Source organism: Oncorhynchus nerka, linkage group LG18 (assembly GCF_034236695.1).
Source record: "Oncorhynchus nerka isolate Pitt River linkage group LG18, Oner_Uvic_2.0, whole genome shotgun sequence".
In the NCBI taxonomy this organism is placed as follows: Eukaryota; Metazoa; Chordata; class Actinopteri; order Salmoniformes; family Salmonidae; genus Oncorhynchus; species Oncorhynchus nerka.
This window is the reverse complement of record NC_088413.1, coordinates 55,772,614-55,793,928: the sequence shown is the minus strand read 5'-3', so window position 1 is coordinate 55,793,928 and position 21,315 is coordinate 55,772,614. Positions and strand designations below refer to the sequence as shown.

Genomic DNA, 21,315 nt, shown 5'->3' with positions numbered 1-21,315 from the left:
AGTAAACATTGGTTGTTAATTCCATAATTTTTGGGGTAAGCATTAGCCTAGTGCTAAGGCTGGCTGTGGGGGTTTGGGTAAGCATTAGCCTAGCACGTAGGGCTGTGGGGGTTTGGGTAAGCATTAGCCTAGTGCTAAGGCTGGCTGTGGGGGTTTGGGTAAGCATTAGCCTAGCACTTAGGGCTGTGGGGGTTTGGGTAAGCATTAGCCTAGCGCCAAGTCTAACTGTGGGGGTTTGGGTTAGCATAAGGATAATTTAGTGCTCATGTATAATATTATAATGCCTCAGGATGAAAACCTCTCTGGACTCTACAGGATCTTTGAATCTTAATCGAATGATCAAGATCATGGTGGCAATTTGCTATCAATTTGATTAACTGCACACTATGTCCCAGAATAATTATTGTATTCAATCTATTAACTCTTCTTCTCCTCAATCTAATGTTACTCCTATTTTGTATTTGTATTTGTATTTATTAGGGATCCCCATCTGTTGCCAAGGCAGCAGCTACTCTTCCTAGTGTCAAAACACATTAAGGCACTTACATTACATAAAACAAAAGATTAAACAGAGGGGGTATACACGCCCTAGGCCCAGGGGTACACTACCCTCCATTTATCACGTCCATGCATGACTGCTCTCTATACACGACTTAACAAGGCTGATCTGTAATAAACAGGTGCTTACCAGCAGTAATCATTCATCATCATGTGTTGCTGCTTTTTACGAGCCATGCTGTTATCTTTTCATCTGATTGCCCTATAGGTGAGCCTTTAATGTGGATAGTTATACGCTCCTCATTTACATATGAGCTTAGCTGGGGTCTCCCGGGGAGGCCTTTGATGCTGTGGGAGGAAGAGAGGAGAGGGGAGGGGCCGAGGGGAAGCGATGATGGGACGGTACAGCTCCTCCGCTGACTGTTTTCGCCTTTTATGTGCTTTTATGTTGCTGCTATACTTCACCTGATAAAAGCAGTGTATTGAGATTCATGTTTGTAAACATTACACTATCTATGGATGTTGTTCTGTTGTTGCCTTGTGGAGACTCCCTGCCTCCCTGCCTACCACCCGTTCCTTAATGTCTACACAAATAAAGTGGATACAGTAGCACAATAAACATGCTCCGGTCTACTGAAGGTTTCTTCGTCTTTACCATATAAGCAAAATCCTTTTGTTTGTTGTCTGCTTGTTTTCTCAGCCAATTACTTCGGTGTCCTTTCTCTGGGAAAGTTGTGTTATTACAGAGACAGTACAAAGGCACATTGGAGAACGTGTCACTTATGTCAGAAGATATAAAATGCTGAACAAGCTGTTAGATTGGGATATAACAGAATGTTTGTGTGATGTGAGATAAGGAACCTAAACTACAGCTGCATTCTGTTTTTATGAGGTATTGTATTGTGTTTTCTACGTTTTGGCTGGCTAGTGGGAAAGCTGCAATTCTGCCTACTTTTGTCCTATTTAGCTCCACTCATAGAACAACTTTGTTTAGCTTTATTCAGATGACATTCGCCGAGATGGAAATTAATCCGTATTTGTACCCCAGGTCCAGCTGGGTTGATTACATCATGCTAATTTGAGGGCCGAGGGGTTAGTGTTACATTTCACCACATAACATATAGTTTTGCACAATGACCCTGACCCTAACAAAACCTTTACCATGTCCACTTCTTCTCTGTGTCTCCTCCAGGGTATTAGCAGTCTGTTCAGCTCTCTGAAGGTGGTGCGCCTGCTGCGTCTGGGCCGGGTGGCCCGTAAACTGGACCACTATCTGGAGTATGGAGCAGCTGTATTGGTCCTACTGGTGTGTGTGTTTGGCCTGGTGGCCCACTGGCTGGCCTGCATCTGGTACAGCATTGGCGACTACGAGGTCATTGACGAGGTCACCAACACTATCAAGACGGACAGCTGGCTCTACCAGTTAGCCATCAACCTCGGCTCGCCGTATTGCTACAATGCCAGCGGCTCAGGCCAATGGGAGGGTGGCCCCGGGAAAGACTCTCTGTACATCACGTCTCTTTACTTCACCATGACCAGCCTGACCACCATCGGGTTCGGCAACATTGCCCCCACCACGGATGGAGAGAAGATCTTCTCTGTGGCCATGATGATGGTCGGCTGTAAGTAACTGGGCTTGGTTGTTTTCCCTTCTCCATGGTGTTGGATGGTTGGGTTGGTTGGTTGGTTGGCTAGCTGGTTGGTTGGTTGGATGATTGGTTGGATGGCTAGCTGGTTGGTTCATTGGTTGGTTGGATGGATGGATGGATGGATGGTTGATTGGCTGGTTAGTTGATTAGTTGGCTGGATGGGCAGCAGTTCCAGGGAGATTGCTGATAGTACAGAGTGATGATGGAGAGAATAGATCTCCACGATTACGATAGCGAGTAATGATGACACGTTGATGATTAATGACACACAATACTCCCCATCGTCTGTCAGCATAATCTTGGGTGGCAATCTGAGCAACAAAGAGAGAGATGAGGATAGGCTGTTCTCAGATAGAGCGAGAGAAACATACTGTAGAGAATGCTTTGCTCCACTGCTGTAAACAGATCTGATGGTATTTGGGTCTCCTCTATCTGCCAGCTCTGCAAGTCCTCTGGGCTGTCCTGCCCTGTCCTGTCCTGTGATAGTCAGGGGCTCACACTGTGTCAGTCTGATTCTGTAGACTGTCAGAGCCAGGCTAGCCAATAAACAACAGAGCAAAATTATCTGTGTTTCCCTCTGAGTTGTCTGGGCATAGCTGATAGTGTTGGCATGGCGTGCCACTGTGCCACAGCCACCTAGCACACAAAACAGACAACATTGTGTCGTTTTTGTTTTGGACCCATGTGAGTGTAGTAGTAGTAGTGGAGCTGAACAGAGATAAGATTGGTTCAGCAGCCCCAGTCAGAGGAGCTCGCTCAGTGAAGTGATCACAGGCTTATTAATTGGCACCTTTTCCCATTACTCTGAATAAGGCCATTCTTACCTCCTCCTCCTCCCCCTCCCACCTCTTTCTCTGGCTGTCAGAAATCACCTTTAGATTAATGATCCACTTAGCTATCAGGAGCTGATTGGAGGGCGAGTTGTACACATTGTATTAACATGCATGTACACGCACACACTTACATGACATGCAATGCACATGTTAGCACCTACATACACTTTTGCAAACATTATGCTATTACTCATATACTGTATGCACATGAAAAGTTTATTTCCAAAATGCTATATCCAACCATTTTTTTACTTTGTAATTTCTCATCCGAAATGAGAATTTTTTATTCATGGATTTTTAATGTGTTCTTTTGCAAAACACTATATATATCCACTGTTTAGCTGGGATTTAATGTTTGTATCTTGTATTTTTGACTGTGATATGTGGTTAGCTCACCTAGCTATCTTAAGACGAATGCACTTACTGTAAGTAACTATGGATAAGAGAATCTGCTAAATTGCAAAAATGTCAAACGTAAATAGTTTACATACAGATTTCATATTACTGTATTGACTTATATGACTGTATACAACCTCTCAGTACTACTTATTTCTTTGAGAGTGAGGCGGATACACAGCATTTAGCAAAACAACATGATCATTTGTCTCTCTGAAGTGAAATCACCAAGTGATAGATTTTAAATAAATACATGTCTGTCATTGAACAACCCCATGCCATGATTAGATAGTGAACAACCCCATGCCATGATTCGATAGTGAAAAAGCACACCAATTTCTTTCATAATTATTCCTCACAAGTCCAAAATCGAACAGCTTAATTAAATAATACCCGCAAAACACCAGTCTCAACATCAACGGTGAAGAGGCTGTTGATGCTGGCCTCCTAGGCAGAATTGCAAAGAAAAATCCATATCTTAGACTGGACAATAAAGAGAAAAAGATTAAGATGGGCAAAATAACGCTGACACTGGACCGAGGAACTCTCCCTAGAAGACCAGCATCCCAGAGTTGCCTCTTCACTGTTGACATTGAGACTGGTGATTTGCATGTACTATTTAATGAAGCTGCCAGTTGAGGACTTGTGAAGCGTCTGTTTCTCAAACTAGACACTCTAATGTACTTGTCCTCTTGCTCAGTTGTGCACCGTGGCCTCCCACTCCTCTTTCTATTCTGGTTAGAGCCAGTTTACACTGTTCTGTAACGGGAGTAGTACACAGCGTTGTACGAGATCTTCAGTTTCTTGGCAATTTCACGCGTGGAATAGCCTTCATTTCTCAGAACAAGAATAGACTGAAGAGTTTCAGAAGAAAGTTCTTTGTTTCTGGCCATTTTGAGACTGTAAATTAACCCACAAATGCTGATGCTCCAGATACTCAACTAGTCTAAAGAAGGACAGTTTTATTGCTTCTTTAATCAGCACATCCATAATTGCAAAAGGGTTTTCTAATGATAAATTAGCCTTTTAAAATTATAAACTTGGATTTGCTAACACAACGCGCCATTAGAACACAGGAGTGATGGTTGAGGATACTGGGCCTCTGTACGCCTATGTAGATATTCCATTAAAAATCAGCCGTTTTCAGCTACAATAGTCATTTACAACATTAACAATGTCTACACTGTATTTCTGATCAATTTGATGTTAATGTAAGGGACAAAAATATTAGCTTTTCTTTCAAAAACAAGGACATTTCTAAGTGACCCCAAACTTTTGAACAGTAGTGTACATAATTGCCTCTACATCATCTTGAATACATGCTAGTACAACTGTAAATGCACACATTTATATGCATTTGTCAGTTCATGCACACAGGCACATGCATAAACACACATGCATGCACACGCACACAAATACAGTACAGTTGTGACTACATAAGTTGTAGAGAAATTAAAGCACATTCCAACCTCACTGCTGTCTGTGTTTCTGTGTTGTTGAGGTTTTATTATGAGAGGTAAATCAAAGACATGGATTATTAGTCGACCCTATCCCAGTCACTGGGAATTATGGGAATTACCTGAGCTCAGCTCGTCAGCAGGCAAGGATGGCAAGGGCGCTGGGCGGAAGGATGGAGTAAAGGACAGCTTCTGCCTGAGGAGCCTGCGCTTGATGGCCGAGTCTGTAAAACAGTAGAGACTTCTTCTCCCCAGTGAGTGAGAGAATGAGAGAGGAGACAAGAGAGGCAGAGCAGTGAACTAGAGAGCGGTTTTATTTGAGCAGAATCGCTTCGGCGGATGTAAAAGTGTATTGAAAACCATAACACATGATTGGGGTTGTGTAAGGATCAGGATTAAATCCATCAGTTGCAAAGAGGACGCTTCAATATCTACTGTTTCTGTGCCATGATGTCCATAGAGCTCAGCAAGCAGATTGACATTTATTTTTTCCCCCAGTCCCCCTCCCCATTTGAGGACCCATTACCCAGTGATCAGCCCAGAGTCAGGCCTGAGAAACAGTGATGGGGCGTGGGTGGAGGAGGTCTGAGGGCGTTGACAGAGAAGCAGCTCGGAGTGTCTCTCCCCCTTGGGCTTTTTAGCTCCCATGCCCTGATTAATGGAAAGAGAGAGGGTTAGAGAGGGGGAAGAAGGATAGAGATTTCAAGGGACAGACACAGAAGCATAAAAATATACACAGTAGGTTGAAGAACAAGTGATGACAAAGAGAGAGAGGGAGGGAGCTGTATTGTCCTGCCTGCCCTGATCCATCCTGCAGTGGAATTGGAGAGCTTTGCTTTCTCTGGCTGCTCTGTCTGCAGGGCGATTAGTCTAATCCATAAAGGGGTGTCGTTCTCTGCACTCTCTGCTCTCTCTCTCTCTCCAGGAGTCCTCTAAACTGACTCATCCGGGTCACTGCTAATCCCACATCAAGTGGCCCAAATCAGGGGAGGCTCAGCCCAAAACCAGCTCCTTTACTTTGGAGGTGACTGCTGTCTGTATCCTGTGTGTGGGTGCCTGGCTGCTTCCATATCACGCGCGTGCAAGTGTGTGTGCACATGCATGTTCAGGTGTGCGAGAGTGTGTGTAGAGGTTCTGTGTGTGGTTGGGTGAGTTAGTTTAGATTCACATTATACAACATATTTGGAAAGTATTCAGAACCCTTGTCTTGTTCCACATATTGTTACGTTACAGCCGTATTCTAAAATAGATTCAATAGTTTTTTTCTATCATCAATCTACACACAATATCCCATAATGACAAAGCATAGAATTGTTTAGCAAATGTATAAAAAAACATGTATGGCTCTCATGTGGACTGCTACAGGAAAGGCAGGCCCAGAGTCAACTCTGTTGCAGAGGATAATAAGTTCATTAGAGTTACCAGCCTCAGAAATTGCAACCCAAATATATGCTTCATAGAGTTCAAGTACGAGACACATTTCAACATCAACTGTTCAGAGGAGACTGCGTGAATTAGGCCTTCGTGGTTGAATTGCTGCAAAGAAACCACTACTTAAGGACACCAATAAGAGGAAGAGATTGTCTTAGGCCAAGAAACACGAGCAATTGACATTAGACTGGTGGAGATCTGTCCTTTGGTCTGATGAGTCCAAATTTGAGATGCCATGTCTTTGTGAGACGCAGAGTAGGTGAACGGATGATCTCCGCATGTGTGGTTCCCACCGTGAAACATGGAAGAGGAGGTGTGGGGGTGCTTTGCTGGTGACACTGTCTGTGATTTATTTAGAATTCAAGGGACACTTAACCAGCATTGCTCCGACAGCATTCTGCAGCGATACGCCATCCCATGTGGTTTGGTGGGACTATCATTTGTTTTTCAACAGGACAATGACCCAACACATCTCCAGGCTGTGTAAGTGCTATTATTTCATAGTTTTGATGTCTTCACTATTATTCTATGATGTAGAAAAGAAAAACCCTTGAATGAGTAGGTGTGTCCAAACTTTTGACTGGTACTGTATATATGCACTAATTGTACAAAACGTTAACATTAACACCTTCTCTTTCCATGAAAGACTGACCAGGTGAATCCAGGTGAAAGCTATGATTCATTATTGATGTCACCTATTAAATCAACTGCAATCAGTGTAGATGAAGGGACAGGTTAAAGAAGGATTTTTAATCCTTGAGACAATTGCGACATGGATTGTGTATGTGTACCATTCAGAGCGTGAATGGGCAAGACAAAATATTTAATTGCCCTTGAATGAGGTATGGTAGTAGGTGCCAGGCGCACTGGTTTGTGTCAAGAACTACAACGCTGCTGTGTTTTTCATGCTCAACAGTTTCCCATGTGGATCAATAATGGTCCACTACCCAAAAGACCTCCAGCCAACTTTACACAACTGTGGGAAGCATTGGGGTCAACATGGGCAGGCATCCCTGTGGAATGCTTTCAACACCTTGTAGAGACTCTGGCCCAAAGAATGAAGGCTGTTCTGAGGGCAAAAGGGGGGTTGCAACTCAATATTAGAAAGGTGTCCTTAATGTTTTGTACACTATGTGTATATATACATCGAAATCCCGATGTGGCCCTCGAGCCAAAAACTCTGTCTGGCCCTGAGTTAGAAGGTCTACTCCTCTGCTCTTGAGAGGAGCTGGCTACTGTACCTGTAGACTTTCAGCAATTGCGCTAAGCTAACGATATGCTAATTTACATTATCTCCAAACTGCACACAGAGACATAAATATGGTCATTTGACTCTGGGTAAGCAGGAAAATGACCTAAATTTAAAAATCTCACAGTTTCCCTTTAATCCCCCTGGCATGGTGACCTTGCACTTTCTCTCTAAATGTTTGGGAATATTTCTAGCCAAGGTTTTGCGTCAGAGTTTAGGCTCTCCCTCCTTTTGGAACACAGCATGTAGACCGTGGTTGTGGGGACTTCCTCTATGACTCGTACATCGCAGGGTTAAGTAGGGGGTTCCACTGTCAATACGACCTGCCTCATTTGACATGTTGGCATGACAACGGGTCAGGGGGACTTAGCTCAAGTGTGTGAGTGTGCAAGGGTTATGCAAGTGCTTCGTAAGATAGTTGAACCTCTACTAAACAAAATCACCAGTCTTGCATTACAGCATTATGCAATCCTTAATCAGTAACTCATGAATACCAGTTTCATGTTTGCACTCTCCATGCAAATTACCCAAGGGTTGTATTTGTACTGATTCTGACACCATTTCCATAATTATCACCATTCTAATTGTCCCTGTGGGCTATCTCCCTGACTCATTCATTTGTGATTCTCATTTTCCATCGACCCAATCTTCCCATGTGAAAAGTCCTGAAACACGGGAAATCAATTTTTTATTATAATTATTTCATTTCTCACAGCGATTTATGCAGGGCTGAACGGGTAGAGTCTGCAGTCTGACTTGCAGTGGGGGATAACTGAATCAAGCAGGTGCCAGGCGTGATGGATTGGACCTCTTAAGTGTAATTGCAGACAGTGTGAGTTGGGGTCTGGCTGCACGTGTCATGAACCTTTATTCATAGCACTGATACAGGATGAACCCACTCACCTGCTCTTCTTTAAGGGTTCCTTTTAGAAGGAGCTGTGAATAATGCCTTTAGAAGTAGGATCCTTTAGAAGATGTCCTTCTCAGTTTACACAGCCTACAAAACCCCTCCTAGTCCCTCAGACTGACCCAGAGTTAAATGAAACCTGAATTAATGTCCATGTCTGTAGTTACAGTATCTGATGCTACCAGTATGTAGCCTTGTGCACAGTAAAGTCATCAAATAAATGGGGTGTTTCAGCTTACGTTGCTAGTTTCCACTCGTTACAGTATATACCTGCTGGTGTGATCCGTGTGTGAGTGATGAGGGTGAGTGGTCACAGTGTTTACCTAGCCAGGTGGTTCTCTGAGTGGTCCTCCATGACTTCATTATGGTTCGCCCCTAAGCCTCTGAGGGAGACCCCCCTATGGCCTTGTTACCTTCAACAGCAGACCCACAGGACTGGTTATATTTGTTTCGCAGCTCAATTCAATCCCCCAGGTGTGCTGCCACTGTTAAATTCTTCTCACAACACCCAGTGTGATTAGCACTCCTGCAACATTCATGCAACAAATACAGCAAGGTGGTCGCTCGTGGTCATCAGTCTGGTTATTATTTTAATCATGATCAAAGAATGGAATTAAATGATTGAATGAGGCGATTTATCTTTGTTCATAACATTTTATTTATTGGCAGTGTCTGTGTGTTCTAATGGAAATTCACCTCAAATTCACAATTTTTTCAGTGAGAGAAAAATTTACATAACCATTTATGATATCAGTCATTGTTCAGTATGACTGATATTAATGACTGTTAGGAAAAAGCGCTCTACTTTTGATGTTGTGTTATGAATGTTCCCCTCTCTGTATGTTTACTGTGCCAGTGTAACTAGTAAAGAGCAGATGTTCTACTATAGATTAGAACTCCCCCCTCCCCCCTCGGGCTCTACAAAAGCCATTATCTTCTCTAAATAGCATCAAATTGACTATTAAGTTGATCTAATGAAAAATAAACCCCACAATGTCAACGCTAAAAAATATTTCTTTACTCAATGAGAATTTTGATGATAGAAATGATAGTTCCCAATTGGGGGTGAGAGTATGACTTATGCATGCTGCCTCTGCACATTGTTCAGTCAATTATTACTTAGAGACACTGCAAGAATGTTTACTTAGAAAGGGAAGGCCTGATACACAATTACACCATGTCAAAATAGATTTACACGGTTGTCGTACTTTTGGAAAGAAAAGTAGTTTCAATTGGCTGTTAGTGCCAGTGATTGGCTGCTTGACCATTGCGTCATAGATATTTATTGGACATTAATGTGTTGAGTTGTGGTTTTGGACCAGGCTCTGCAATGTAGTCTCAAGGCAATTCGTATTATTCTGTTAATAAATCTGTGACACTCCATTTAGTATGATATTTATGTTACGTTAGGTTACATTATGAAATGAATAGTGGTCGTACAATATCATACGAATTAGCGGACGTATAGTATCATACGTCTTACCAGGGCGTACAATAGCATACGAATTAGAGGACGTATAGTATCATACGTCTTACCAGGGCGTACAATATCATACGAATTAGAGGACGTATAGTATCATACGTCTTACCAGGGCGTACAATAGCATACGAATTAGAGGACGTATAGTATCATACGTCTTACCAGGGCGTACAATATCATACGAATTAGAGGACGTATAGTATCATATGTCTTACCAGGGCGTACAATAGCATACGAATTGGATGATGTAAGTTATTATTTTTATTTTATTTATTCAACCTTTATTTAACCATGTTCGTAAGTTATCATACCTCTTGGAGGATGTATAGTTTTGGAGTCTTTCTCTGAGTCCAGGTTGCTTGTAACAACAAAGGTGAATTATGAGGATAATTTATGTGAAAGGTTAGGGGAACTAAAACGACAATGTAGCATGTTGGTGATTTGGGGTAGAATAAGGGTTAGGGGGAAGACTTAGCTAAAATGCTACAGTTGTCCCCGACGCAACTCGAACACGTAACCTTTGGATTGTTAGACGGTCGCAGATTACACACACCCATCCTTCCCCAACCTCCCTACTTTAATTTCTGTCTAAAGTAACTAGACCATTGTTAGGTATCATATGTCTTAGAGGTGCTCAGAAATATGTCAATTATGTTTAGTTTGGCTCTGAGGCCAGGCTGGCAAGCGCAGAGCTAAGGCCATGCCCTCTGACTTGGTCTTTGACTTGAAGAGATAAGGTAGAATGTCAATGCTATCTTCAATTTGTGTTTTTGAGTTTCATTAACAAGTATGCAAATACCTGGATTTATTTCCAGAGGTATTTTAGATTTAGAAACTAGACTTTTAATCTGAAACGTACAAGTTGGTATTGTCACCCTGCGGTCTGTTGACGTTGACTAAACAACACTGTCAGCAGTCGTTCACAGGTGCGTTGATGTCAGGTGTGAGGTGCAGCTGTTTGAATCTGTCTGCATTGAGAGGAGAGTAGTTATTAATAATTCCACAGGGAAGGAAGGAATATGTGCCCTTCCTGCCTGCTGAATCGTTCTCAACAGCCAGCCTGCCACCCTCTTTTCTCTGGATCATGTGCCAGCCCGGATCCCTCCCCCATTGTAAAGTCTTTAAAGTTGTTATTTCTTGTCTTTTATTGTCTTTTTATTGGCTGGGAGAAGAAGACAGAGCTATTTTTGGGTAAGGTCTCTATGGTAACAGTGAGCTAGGTTACAATCACAGCGTTGGAGGCTGTCAGTAAGTCTTGTGGAGCGCTAGTGGTTCTGGAACTCTCCCTATTCTTTCTCCTATGGAGTACATGAACACCATTATATACACAATCTGTCACCTGTCATTACCACTCACTTCAGCTCATTTCATTTTATGACAACTATATTTGAAAGATAATTTCCCTTTCTTCTCCAGCTCTCCTGTACGCCACCATCTTTGGAAATGTGACCACCATCTTCCAGCAGATGTACGCCAATACCAACCGCTACCACGAGATGCTGAACAACGTGAGGGACTTCCTCAAGCTCTACCAGGTGCCCAATGGGCTGAGTGAGAGGGTGATGGACTACATTGTCTCTACATGGTCCATGTCCAAGGGCATCGACACTGAGAAGGTGAGCCATGCCCCTGAGCTTGGACCCAGGAGAGATAGGCCTAACAACACCAGGGCTGTCTGTGGTTACAGCACAGGAAGGATGGGATCTAACAACACCAGGGCTGCCTGTGGTTACAGCACAGGAAGGATGGGATCTAACAACACCAGGGCTGCCTGTGGTTACAGCACAGGAAGGATGGGATCTAACAACACCAGGGCTGGGGTTAGAGCATAGATGCAGTAGTAGTATGGTTATGAGATAACTGCAGAAGTCTTGTAGAACACATTGGATTCTAATGAATGGGACTACACAATACTGCAATGGCTCAGTACAATGGTGAAACCCATACTATACCACAAGAATTTCGCTACACTCTCAATAACATCTGCTAAACATGTGTATAAGACAATACCATTTTATTTGAAAGTAATACAAACAGCCTGAAAGCCTGATGGACAGGTGTCTGTCTGTCCACTCTCCAGGTGCTGTCTATCTGTCCTAAAGACATGCGGGCAGACATCTGTGTTCACCTGAACCGGAAGGTGTTCAATGAGCACCCTGCGTTCCGCCTGGCAAGTGACGGCTGCCTGCGCTCTCTAGCCGGGGAGTTCCAGACCATCCACTGCGCCCCTGGAGACCTCATCTTCCATGCTGGGGAGAGCGTCGACACACTCTGCTTTGTGGTGTCAGGGTCACTGGAGGTCATCCAGGACGATGAGGTCATCGCTATCCTAGGTGAGCAGCAAAATGCATCATGGCAACTTTATCTAGTTTCCACACCAACTTACTGGTGAGTTCTTGTGTTTGTCTGTGGATTAGTGGTGTGCGGGTCAGCTGTTTGTTCACCCGCAACAGCCTGCAATTGCTAATAACTCATCCGCAACCACCAACTTCAATGTTTATAACAGTAAACAATACATTAATTGCACTATAATGGTGACAAACGGGGTCCGCAAACTGTTAGGGCCTACATAAAGCTGTCCCAACAGCAGTCCCATCACCTTACCACTGCTACACTTGGCTTTCAGCGGAGCCTTGTCTGGCAGTGAAACAGTTCATTCAGTCTCATTTTTAAAAAACATAGCTGATATGGCTGACTTGCTTAAAAAAATGTGGTTTCTACTGACAATTGAGATGTACAAACTATGGCATAAGGGGATGACGAGCGGATAAGAAGGAATCAGTCATTCCGATTAAGACATCAATGAGCGAGCTAGGATGGACCGAGTCAATATAACTATTTGTTCAGCACTTTTAAAATGTACACCGACAGAATTCAGAACATGGGCCATTCTTACAGTGTTCTCCCTGTACACCAATTCAGAACCGTAGGATAAATAAAGGGGGCAAATAAGTAGACAACGAAAGCTCTCTACAATATTCGATGATTACATTTCTCTAAAACAGGCTATAGGCTACATGTGCACCACCAAGTCAGAACAGTAGGTGAAATTAAGAGCTGAAAAGGGACCAAATTATTAGGGTGAGGAACATGGGCTACTAACAGCTTACTACACAACATACTGTACACTTAGTATTACTTTCTTTGCTACAGTATATATATCTCCCTGGCATATTACAGAATTTATGCAGCAGCATACAATACTTTTTTGGACTCACCTTCTTGTGCTGAGCTCACTGGAACAAAAACATGGCACGGCGGTTCCACGTGGGCAAATTTTGTCTGCAAACTTTGTAATCAAAGTCTGACATTTTCTGGATTTATGGTGCTTTGAATAAAACTGGGAACTCTGAAAAAACAAGGCCGAATCATGATAGCGTCAGTGATTTTCAGGTCGGAGCTCTAGAAAGAGGCCCGAGTTCCGGACTTGCAATTCCGAGTTGGATGACCGCTCAAAACGTATTTTCCAAGTTTTTTTTCCAAGTTTCCCGATGTCTTGAACTCACTGAAGTCAGATTTCCTAGTTTTGAGTTTCCAGTTGTTTTGAGCGTGGCAGAAGTCATGCTGGATTGACAGTGTCCGATGAGCATTGATACGTTTTATCTATAATTTCTCTTCATTATTTCTCTTCATATGACAAGGATTAAACATAATTTGCCAGTAGATTGTCGACTTGATTCATGATGATGACTGCTAGCTTGCTAGTTAAGATTTTGAAAGTATGATGTTGACATGATAAGTGCAATCAAAGCTAATGTAGATATAACGTGATTTGACATACTAGAGAAGATTAACCAATCACGGCACAACTAGAGAACATTACCATCCTACTCTCCTGTATTTTCTGCTGGCTGCCTCACCACCACATAAATCACTGAGCTAGGCTGAAACACCTGGATTTACTCAATTATTATATATATTTTTTTTAAAACATTTTTTGCTCACTGATATTTGACATGTATTAAGGTGTAAAAATAACATGCAAAACAGGCAACCCCAAGGTGTGGCTCAAAACAGGTGGGGCAGTGGTCGTCACTGGATACATGTAGCTTCTCTTTTGTCATTATATGTTGCACTATAAGAATAAAACCTTGCTCAACAGAATATTGTAATGGATCGATAGAATGAATGCTTCAAACTAGGTGACATCGGTCAAGTTTTTTCTGTCATCTTCCGCGGAGCAAAGATGTTTAGGTACTGGGGAGAAAATACAATAAAGCAATAACAAACGGGAAAGATTTTCTGTACATAGTGTCCAAATGACATCAGTTTGACCGGTTGTAAGGAAAAAGAAAGCTGTGAAAACGACCGGATGTGTTCCGATATTTGGCTTCGATACATATTTTAAATGGTCAGCTTTTATGATGCTTTTATGATGAATACAGCACCTCTACAGATCGTAAAGGAGGAATTTGGAGTTTGCCAAAAAACAGTAGGTTATATTCTAGTTTATCAATGTCCAGATTTCAGTTTCTATTTAACCCATCTAAACAGTAGGCTACAGTTTCCTTGACATGCCATAGGCCTATTTGAAGTCTTGTGACTGTCGATTTGTATAGTTTCTCACATTCATCACACAATAACATAGCCGGCACTGCTATTATATATTTTTTTACCACTTCACCAAATATTTTCCAAGCATTAATTTTTTTTGGCCTTCTCTTCTCTTCATTTTTAACTCTCCTTTCGTGGCTTTTGTCTTATTGAATTTAAGTTCGACAATGTAATTTTTGCCTGATGTTAACTTTTTATGCCAGTTCCCAAAAGTATGGAATTTGGCGCGGGTACAGTTAGACCCTAAAGTTTAGGCTTATGCACTAATACCAGATAACCTAAAAGAATGAAAGAAAAAAGTCAATGTAAACTATATAAATTACGCAATAATTATGCATTAATGGATTTTGTTTATGGTATTGATTCTCTTAATTCAACCCGTACGCCCGCCACCCTCCCTTCAGCCACACAATATTTAATGACACTAAACTCGTCCACCCCGCGATAACCGCAAAGACTATCACTATTGTGGATGATGTTGTTTCTGGGGTTTGGCTGATGCCTTGTCAACTCAAACAGCAACAAAAAAATACACATATGCAATAGAAAGGAAGAAAGAAGCGAAAGATAAAGACAGAGTTGGAGACCAGCAGAGCAGGCTGTAGTGCCAGCGGGTGTTTTCAGAGGCTATTTTATTGCTTTTCTACTTTAACTTCATTAGGAGCTAGAGTAGGGCTGTAGTTAGAGCTTCATAAAAAGTATATTAGCCACAGATGAATTGCCACACAACATGGAGGACATTAATCAGCAGCTCAAATGGACACCGACGTGAGGCGTCTGTCTTGCCACCACAGGTGGTCCCGGGATCACATTACAGACTTCGTAGGGGGCATGGATGGTTGGGGCGGTGGTGGTGGGGGAGGGGGGGGGCATGCCTGGTGCTACTGTGATGATTTAGAGCAGATCAACAATGCAGGAGACCCACGGTGGAGGAGCCGTGGGGGGGCGCAGCACGAGAGGAAGGAGGCACATTAGTGTAACATCCTTCTGAGAGCATTAACTCTCTGCACAATGGTAGTCTGTACGTTTGTTCTATCATGTTTAATATTGTTGATGGTAAGTTATGAGCACTTCTCATCTGTCACGCCTCATTTTGTGCCAGATATGTTGCTATTCACCCTGCTCAATTCCACTTTACTGTAGGTATGTGATTCTACTCATAGACTGGTTGCAAAACTTGACAATACTATGGTGGCAGGGTTAGCTGACTGCTGTATGTCTCGTGGGCAAACAGTGAACACCTCCCTTTAGCCTAGGCCAACTCTGCCTGCCTCCCCCTGGAGGTGAGAGGTGCAAACAGGCAAGAGGAATAGCTAGGGCTTATAGCTGACGGGGGAGAGAGACCGAGACAGAAAGAGTGACCCCTCTGATTTCCCCTGGCAATCACTAAGCTAACTCTTAGCTGTGGATCCTTTCTCTCTTCTTCATTAGCAGCCCACTAGCAGAGGAGAGGAGCTGCCTGCAACACTCCCACTGTAACAAGCCTATACTTGGACAACCTGCAGAGTCACACACCTTTAATCATCCATTCCACTGGCCACAGGGCTACAGCAACTTTCCATCAAACAATATTCCATCGGCCTTATCAGTTTATGATTTTCTCCTCTGTCTTGGATTAGTTGTGTTTCACGAAACGATGATTGGACTAATTTTGCAATCTATTATTCATGCTGCTTTATGAGAAAGGGAATTTTAGTGGGGAAAATTATTCACACAGCAATATGTTCTGGCCCAGTGAACTGATTGGATATGCAGTAAACTGAGGAGATGAGACTGTATCAGTCCGCGTCAGCACTGTGCCTTAGTCTCAGAAATCTGCTAGCTTACATGGAGCTATAGTTGTCACCATGACCACCATTGATCACACAAACATGAAACACTGAATTCACTCCCATCAACCTCCACAAAGGATGATTGTAGTGTGAGAGTAGTGTTGCATTGATCTCCAACCACAGACAGTAAGACACCTCTTCTCAGGTTGATGCTGACCTCTAACTCCTCTAGAGCCACCAGGCTGATCTCTCTGACATTCCATATCGGCTCCAATAATTGGTGGCGTGCTGTGCCTCTAAGGGGGGGGCTTCCAGCACCGAGCATCCAGCACCGCAGGACTCTTTAGCTGAATGGTTCCTCAGACCCAATAGGGAAATGGTACAGGAGAGACAAGATTGACACATCCTGTCTGTGTTGTGGTTCTGATGTTTGGGTTCTCTCTGCTGTATGGTAGACTGGTTGGACTGAGTTTCATTGGTTGTCATTTGGTGATACTAGTGCAATCCCTTCAAGTGAACCATTGATTTGATATTCAACTGACAGTTTATGATAATTTTAGATGGGTTGAAATGAGAATAATATGTTTTTATTGGTCTTTACTGGCTGTAGAGTAAATCAGCTTGTAACATTTTACTGTGCACTGAGTAATGAGTATCTTTGGTTGCTAAGGGCTCAGCCAGATAACCTCGTTGCTAAGGAAACCTTTAAACCTCAGATCTCAAAATATCCATAACATCTGTGACTGGTGATTTCACTGAGAAAATACTAAATATTGTACTATTTTTTCTCCCACACAAATCTCTCAATTTATCTTTCCCCTCTCTCAGGTAAAGGAGATGTGTTTGGAGATGTGTTCTGGAAAGAGACCACTCTTGCACATGCGTGTGCTAACGTGCGGGCACTGACGTACTGCGACCTGCACATCATCAAGAGAGAGGCACTGCTCAAGGTTCTGGAGTTCTACACAGCCTTTGCGAACTCCTTCTCACGCAACCTTATCCTCACCTGCAACCTACGCAAGCGGGTATGAGTTACGCAGTGACACGCACGCACGCACAACACACCACACACACACACACACACTGACAACCACATGTCAGTCCCCCTCCTTTTTCCTCCCTCTTCTGTACCCTATTTTCTCATCTAAAACATTTGCAAAGCGTTTTTGTTGCCTTTCTCCTTGACTGCAGAAAGTTAGTTCTCGGATCACTAGTGCTGAGCATTAACCGAAATTTCAGTTTTATTTGAATTCCTTTTCTTTCTTTTTCTTTTTCAGTGAGCTCAATGTGCACATTGCACAGTTTGTCTAGAGATAAATCATATCAAGCCTGAACTGGGTGATGTAGTAGGGAGTTGTAGTTTCCAACAGACCAATATTCTACATAGTTTAGAGCAAAAAATGTGGTAATTAACTACAATCACCATAATCCATTGTATGCCTACTTGTCCGTTCTGTGAGTTTTTTTTATTTACTTAGCCTAGTGGTTAGAGCATTGGACTAGTAACCGAAAGGTTGCAAGTTCAAATCCCTGAGCTGACAAGGTACAAAATCTGTTGTTCTGCCCCTGAACAGGCAGTTAACCCACTGTTCCTAGGCCGTCATTGAAAATAAGAATTTGTTCTTATTAACTGACTTGCCTAGTAAAATAAAGGTAAAAAATAAAAATGAGATTAGTGTGGGACAGACACTGAGCGAGAGATTCGAGAGAAGAATTCGTGATCAAAAGAGCGATAGAGAGCAGTGTCTTCTCTTGGTATCTCTACCTGAAAATACATAATCTAAGTGACTGGTAGTTGGTGTTCAGTAAGTAGCCATAAAAGTCTCATTTACTTTGAAGAATTACTAAAATAATGGTTTTGTCAGACAGCATAGGCAGCAGCTCCATAGAGATGAGATGATGACTTGGTAATCAAATAAAACAAATGTAATATACACAACTGAAATATTTTATTAAATAAATGAATGTGAATAAATGATGTTTAGTAAGTGATAAGCCGTTATGGGCAGTCACTACCATCATGGGACTTTTATTAATTGTTTTATTCAGTGTTGCTTGGGACTTCTCGTTCAACTCAATGTATCCCTTGTACTGTAAAATAAATTGAACACCCTCTCCCCTCATAGAATTAACTCAAAACAATGTTTACGGCCACAAATAGCATGAACTGTAGTGACGTGAGTATCTATCTACTTTGCTTTTGTGGCACAATCGATGCCACGCAGTGCTACGGGTCAGAAAGTTGAGGGTTCGCTGACCATCACAGGGGAGCTCACTCTGCCTGTTTCATTACTTCACAATCAGAGCTGGCTGCAGACTATGATCAGCTAGGGGGAAGTTAGATTTTCAGCATTTTGATGCCATCTTTATACTGAAATAAAATACTGTATATGCAATTCATTTTTCACCATCAGGTTTCTGTGCCAATGTACCACATGACCAATAAAGGAAAAAAAACATACTGGCGTGGTTTGCGTTTTCAACACCACAATAAATAGATGTCAATCTGGATAAACAGAAAACACATCCCTCCTTACCTTGTAGCCGTACCCAGTATCGAAGGCTTGGCTTGACGATCTCTGAATGTCGTTAAACTTTTTTTGTGTTTTTTAACAGATGTCTCTTTTGTTTCATCAATGGCCTCTGCACAGTTTGGATTGATTGATTGATTTTATTATAAAAATACATACAGTATATACACAAATCATTTTAAAAGTTACCATGATTGCACAATAAAGTCGGGGACGTATTTCCATTGTGGTCCCTACATTTGCTGCAGAATATGCTACAGTAATATAAGGACTGAATGCACATCTAATGTGCACATCTCTGGCTTTTGGGGTCACCTTATTTTTTAACATAGCTACAGTACATCTATGGGCTTTTATGTTTTTCTGTCATGCGTAATGATAACCTTTCATAGGCTGTCTATTGGATAACGGCACAATCATTAGTTTTTTTGGGGCTTGGGCTCATAAAATGTCATTAATGCAGGGCTCATAAAATGTATTTAATGTATGGCTTATCAGGCTCAGGAAGCATCAGGCTTGAATTTTCATGCCGACCAAAGCTCTAATCAAATCAAGACATATTAGAATACTTCTGTTTTGGGAGGGAAATACCGGCTTACCTGAGAGAAAAGTGATTATTCTTGGATGGAACATTTGTAAAATAATGAGAAAATATTCAACCCTAGTCTGGAGCTTATTCTTCAGATGTTTGGGGCTGCTGGGGAACCATGATGTGTAGGCATAATCAAAGTAACACTGGACTAGCGTACTTGCCAGAGTCTTTAGGGTGTCTATAAGTTCCCATCCAATTGGCGACAGATTTTAATGCATATTTTCTGAAATCTGCATAAAAATAATATTCACATTTTTGGGTTTACTTTAGGAGAATTTGGCGCCGCATAGCGTGACCGGGAAGATTTTAATTTACCAGACATTTGAGAAATTTACCAGACATCCATATGCATTCAGATCCGAATTGGCTCAGCCAGCACCATCAATAAACAAAGGATATTGGAGCCACACTTACGTGTCCTTAAAAACAGCCTATAACAAATGACAAAAACACTATTCCTTATCTTTCGATGTATAGTATATGCACAACTTTATAGCCATTTAAAAAATAAATCATTTTTAGGCTACTTTCCTAAAACAATAATTGTCCACCTCACAGTTCAGCTGTCAGAGATTTGAGCACTAAATGCATCAGGGCATTGCATGTATAGGCTTAGGGTCCACTGTGTGATATTAATATTTAACAAGAAGCTTAGGCCTAGCCTCAGAGCGATAGAGAGAGAGATAGTCGCTTTGGATAAAAGTGTCTGCTACAGTAAATGGCATATATTATTCTATATTATAGAGATATGCTGGCGGCTTGCTACGGTGCCGACATGCATGTCTTTATGTCAGATGGCTTACGAGCAGGCTATTATGCTGCGGCAGACACAGCATTACAGTTGGAAAATTAGGCCAAAGAAAATGGCATAACAGAATGAAGCAAAACACTTGCGAACTGGTTTCAACCTTCACAGGATATATCGTAGCAATGACCAACAAAGGCAAGTGCCTACCATACCCAACAAATGTCAGAAATAGGCTGTAATTTATTTTACAACAGACCTACTTATAACCTACAGTATCTTCAAATAAATACGGAGTACACAGTTAAAAAGACAGATCAAATTGAATTTGGCCAATGAAAATGTCTCAACAGAATTAAACAAAATAGGTTCAGCATATTTGCACAACTGGTTTCAATTAATAAATAGCCTTACAATGATATACAATAATAATAATAATAATAATAATAATGATAAAACAAATGATTATAAATACATTTATGTTCTAATATTGCATCCTAACTGAATAGGGAGTTGCACAGTAACCTACATTCTTCTCATCTAGTCCACTACCATATTAAAACACTCTAAAGCGTTGTGTTTTTCATCAAATTGACTTATTACAGATAAAAGTCTGCGCCTAAATACATAAAAAATACAAGTTCAATGGTTTCCATTGCTTCTTCAACTCTAGGCATGCTGATGGTTTTGTCACTAAGCATGTTGTGTACAGTAGTTGTAGGGAATGTGCCCACTCTGCTATTGGCACGTGCGCTCTAGCCAACAGCTTGCAGATACAGTGCCTTTGGAAAGCCCCTTGACTTTTTCCACATTGTGTTACGTTACAGCAATTTACACATAATACCCGATAATGACAAAGTGAAAACAGATTTTTTTTAAACATTTAAAAAAAACAGATACCTTATTTACATAGGTATTCAGACCTTTTGCTATGAGACTTGAAATTGAGCTCAGGTGCAACCTGTTTCCATTGATCATCCTTGAGATGTTTCTACAACTTGATTGGAGTCCACCTGTGTTAAATTCAGTTGATTGGACATGATTTGGAAAGGCACACACCTGTCTATATAAAAGGTCCCACAGTTGACAGTGCATGTCAGAACAAAAACCAAGTCATGAGGTCGAAGGAATTGTACGTAGAGCTCAGAGACAGGATTGTGTCAAGGCACAGATCTGGGGAAGGGTACCAAAAAATGTCTGCTGCATTGAAGGTTCCCAAGA

The 21,315-nt window shown here is 41.8% G+C and overlaps 1 protein-coding gene across 1 annotated transcript in view; it reads left to right on the top strand.

The window, feature by feature from the left end:
• The window catches only part of kcnh5b (potassium voltage-gated channel, subfamily H (eag-related), member 5b), an 86,916-nt gene that overhangs the window by 43,041 nt on the left and 22,560 nt on the right, over nucleotides 1-21,315 (top strand). Inside the window, exons 7-10 of the mRNA XM_029688040.2 lie at nucleotides 1,691-2,120; nucleotides 11,317-11,516; nucleotides 11,981-12,233; nucleotides 17,055-17,251. Coding sequence (XP_029543900.1) covers nucleotides 1,691-2,120; nucleotides 11,317-11,516; nucleotides 11,981-12,233; nucleotides 17,055-17,251 — 1,080 coding nt within the window. The remainder of the gene's footprint in view (nucleotides 1-1,690; nucleotides 2,121-11,316; nucleotides 11,517-11,980; nucleotides 12,234-17,054; nucleotides 17,252-21,315) is intronic.